This window comes from Poecilia formosa, unplaced genomic scaffold (genome assembly GCF_000485575.1).
Source record: "Poecilia formosa unplaced genomic scaffold, Poecilia_formosa-5.1.2 Scaffold699, whole genome shotgun sequence".
NCBI lineage: Eukaryota > Metazoa > Chordata > Actinopteri > Cyprinodontiformes > Poeciliidae > Poecilia > Poecilia formosa.
The window spans coordinates 58,860-61,893 of NW_006800638.1; the positions used below are offsets into that span (position 1 = coordinate 58,860).

Sequence of the window (3,034 nt, forward strand, 5' to 3'; positions counted from 1 at the left end):
CTTCTCAAATTGATCTGAAAGATCCATATTCACATAAAAACACCTAGATATTAAATACTTAATAAATTTAACCAATATTAAAAGCAGAACAAACTCATGGCTATATCTGTCAGACACGTCATTACAATATAATTTTATTTAATTAGCAACATAGAATTATGACATAGATCAGGGGTCCCCAAACTACGGCCCACCTCCTCATTTGGTCCGGCCCCCTGAACAATACCAGAGAGCAGTCAGTGTTGTTTTTCATATATATGTGGATTTTTCTTCAACCACCAGGGGGGCTCTTGAGCAGATATGAAACTTAGTTTCCCTCAATGGAATATATACTAGTCAGTACCACTCACCGTTTCGCTCACGGTTTTTTTCCATTTGCATTCTGGGTAAAAATCTATCTACAAACACGAATATGTTGTCGGCAGTAATCCACTCCCCCCCGTCATCAACAAAAGTTTTCTAAGGTTTCTTTCTCGAATGACTAAGACCGGCCCCCGACCAGAAAAGGGAACAGTTATGTGGCCCTCGCAGGAAAAAGTTTGGGGACCCCTGACATAGATCATCATACACTTTATTAACAGTTGTATGGCATCCTGACTTAGTGGTTAAGTAGATTAATGAGTTTTACAGGGTGTGTGTTGTAGTTGACTGCAGCTGCAGCCAGACCCTGCTTTAAATACAATTTGAAAAAACGACAACGCATGTATATCTATATAGTTATGGAAAACAATTTAATGACTTATTTTAGTCATAACTTGTTGTGTATGGTGAACTGACAACTCCTCTGACTGTCAGACTTCTTAATGCGCAGGTATGGTACTCACTATTCTGACAGCATATGGTAATCTGTGGTAATGGTAATATGGTAATAGAACGACTCTCAGGACTCCAGTCCTATCTAAGTAAAGAGACGAGCAGATGAATCGTACTGTTCCTGAATGTCACATCACTATATTGCAGACTTTTGGACACAGCGTTGTCCCAAATATGCGACAAGTCAGTCAACATCTCTGCACAATAATTCAGCGCAGTGAGTGACAACTTTTTTCATCACAATTCTTATGTGTCTCTGTACAGCTAGCTTTGCTAACATCACGTCAACGGAGCTTACCTTCTTTGAGCTACTTTTCTAAGTGACAAAAAAAGTTAGACGTTGTTCCCACCGTCTGTGAAAGTGAAGCGCTGCTGAGTTAGCTGTGGCCATCGGATTTCTTATGATTTATGCAGCAATATTCTATTACTGACGATTAGACAGATCTTCTGCCGCTCAGAGAAAACAACTGCGCATGTCTCAGAGCGGTGGGAAGTGGAGGGGAGTAACAGAAATACGTTATTGCTTGAATTTTAATTGGTGCGTTTTGCATCCACTGAAATCAATGATGTTAACAAATAAACTAGATAGTGTACTGTATGTTTAGTGATATTTTAACAGTTGCGGTCTCGACTGGTCTTGAAATAAAATGCAGAGTCCTCAGTGTCCGAGACCGAGACAAGACCGAGACCATCAATAAATGGTCTCGAGACCAAGATCGTTCTTGAGTACTACAACAGTGTTGGTTGCGCTTATCTTCCAATCAGAGCACGGAAAATATCTGATGTCATATGGGCCTTTGAGTCCACATGGCACAAATCTGTAAGCTGAGTGGTTAAAAGAACAGTTTCACAGCTAGATTGTTTACTGAAAGTAAGTCTACTGTACAGATTGTGAAGGCCCTTGAGGTATTAGAGATTTAAGTCTCTGTAGTGCCAGGGACAGGGTCACCTGGTCCTGGCAGTAATCCCTTCTCAATAATTCCTTGTCTCACCGTCACGGCATAGAAGTTGCCTGTTCGATCCCTGGTCTGTTCGCCCTGAGCACCTTGCCTGCTGTTGTTGGTCAGAAGGGCCGACGGCATAAAATTACAGCCTCTCTTCTGTTAGCCCAGTGGTTTCCAAACATTTTCTCTCCCCCCCCCTATGGATTACAAATAGGGAGAGTTAGACTCTGGCTCTCTTGTTGAACGATGTATGTTAACTCGTTTGGGGGGGGTTAGGGAGATTCTTAGAGACTCCCTGTTATACTCTTCCATCCACTCAAACTCCCCCGCCCCCAAGGTTCATTGTTGTTTTTTTTTAATGTCTTCATTCATCCATACTGCTTCCTGTGCCCCCCCTGCAATGGCACGGTGCCCCCTCAGGTGGCGCACCCCACAGTTTGGGAACCTGTGTTAGCCCGGCCCAGAGCAGCTGTAGCTGCAATCTAGAAGCTTGCCATCATCATCTATGAATCTTTGGGGTTTCAATTTGAGATATAAAAGGCATTATAAATATTATTTCTTGTTCTAAAAATAACCATTAGGTCACTTTCTTGGGCTAAGAACTGCTGTAAAGTTAAATAAGGTGAATTAGCCTTTTTTGTTTCCAAGTTACAGATGTTTAATAGAAAATCTTGACTGTAATGATTATAAGTTGGAGCTCAGTAAAATAAACAGATTCTTACATCAGGAAAGTATGGCATCTACAAGTTAAACCTATTTTGTTTTTTTTTTCTTTTTAGGTGTCCTATTTGCCCAGCAGTCGACAGTGGCAGGGATTATGGAACACCGCAGGAAGCAGAGTAACACTCGGGGAAAGCCCAGGGCAACATTTTTCCAACCCTCTTGTTTCTCTTACTCTACTGTTTCTCTTCATGGACAAAGAAACTCTTCCAACTGAACTGAATGAACCAAATTAGGATTTGCTTCTTTGTTCTTCAAGACAAAAAGACTGCTGTCTGAGCAGGAACATTTCAATACCATGATATTTTTAAGCTTTTTGGCCATCTACCCCTGATTCCAGATGGATCTTAGGAACACAATATACACTAATGATACTTTTACAACACCATCGATCTATTTCCTTACTATCCTTCAAAGAAAGAAACATGAACACAAACATAGCACATCAAACACAGCTACACAGCAAATATCTTACAAAATGACTTTCGTAACCATTTAGTTTCATGTGCTCATTAGAAACATTGTTCAAATTAACTGATTACAAAAATTTCTGTCAA

The 3,034-nt window shown here is 40.6% G+C and overlaps 1 protein-coding gene across 2 annotated transcripts in view; it reads left to right on the forward strand.

Moving 5' to 3' along the window:
- Positions 1–3,034, forward strand: part of LOC107834633 (AT-rich interactive domain-containing protein 3A-like) — a 9,726-nt gene extending 6,692 nt beyond the window's left edge. For both annotated transcript variants that reach the window (XM_016666304.1, XM_016666305.1), the window contains exon 4: positions 2,537–3,034. In XM_016666304.1, coding sequence (XP_016521790.1) covers positions 2,537–2,694 — 158 coding nt within the window. In that variant the 3' untranslated portion in view covers positions 2,695–3,034. The remainder of the gene's footprint in view (positions 1–2,536) is intronic.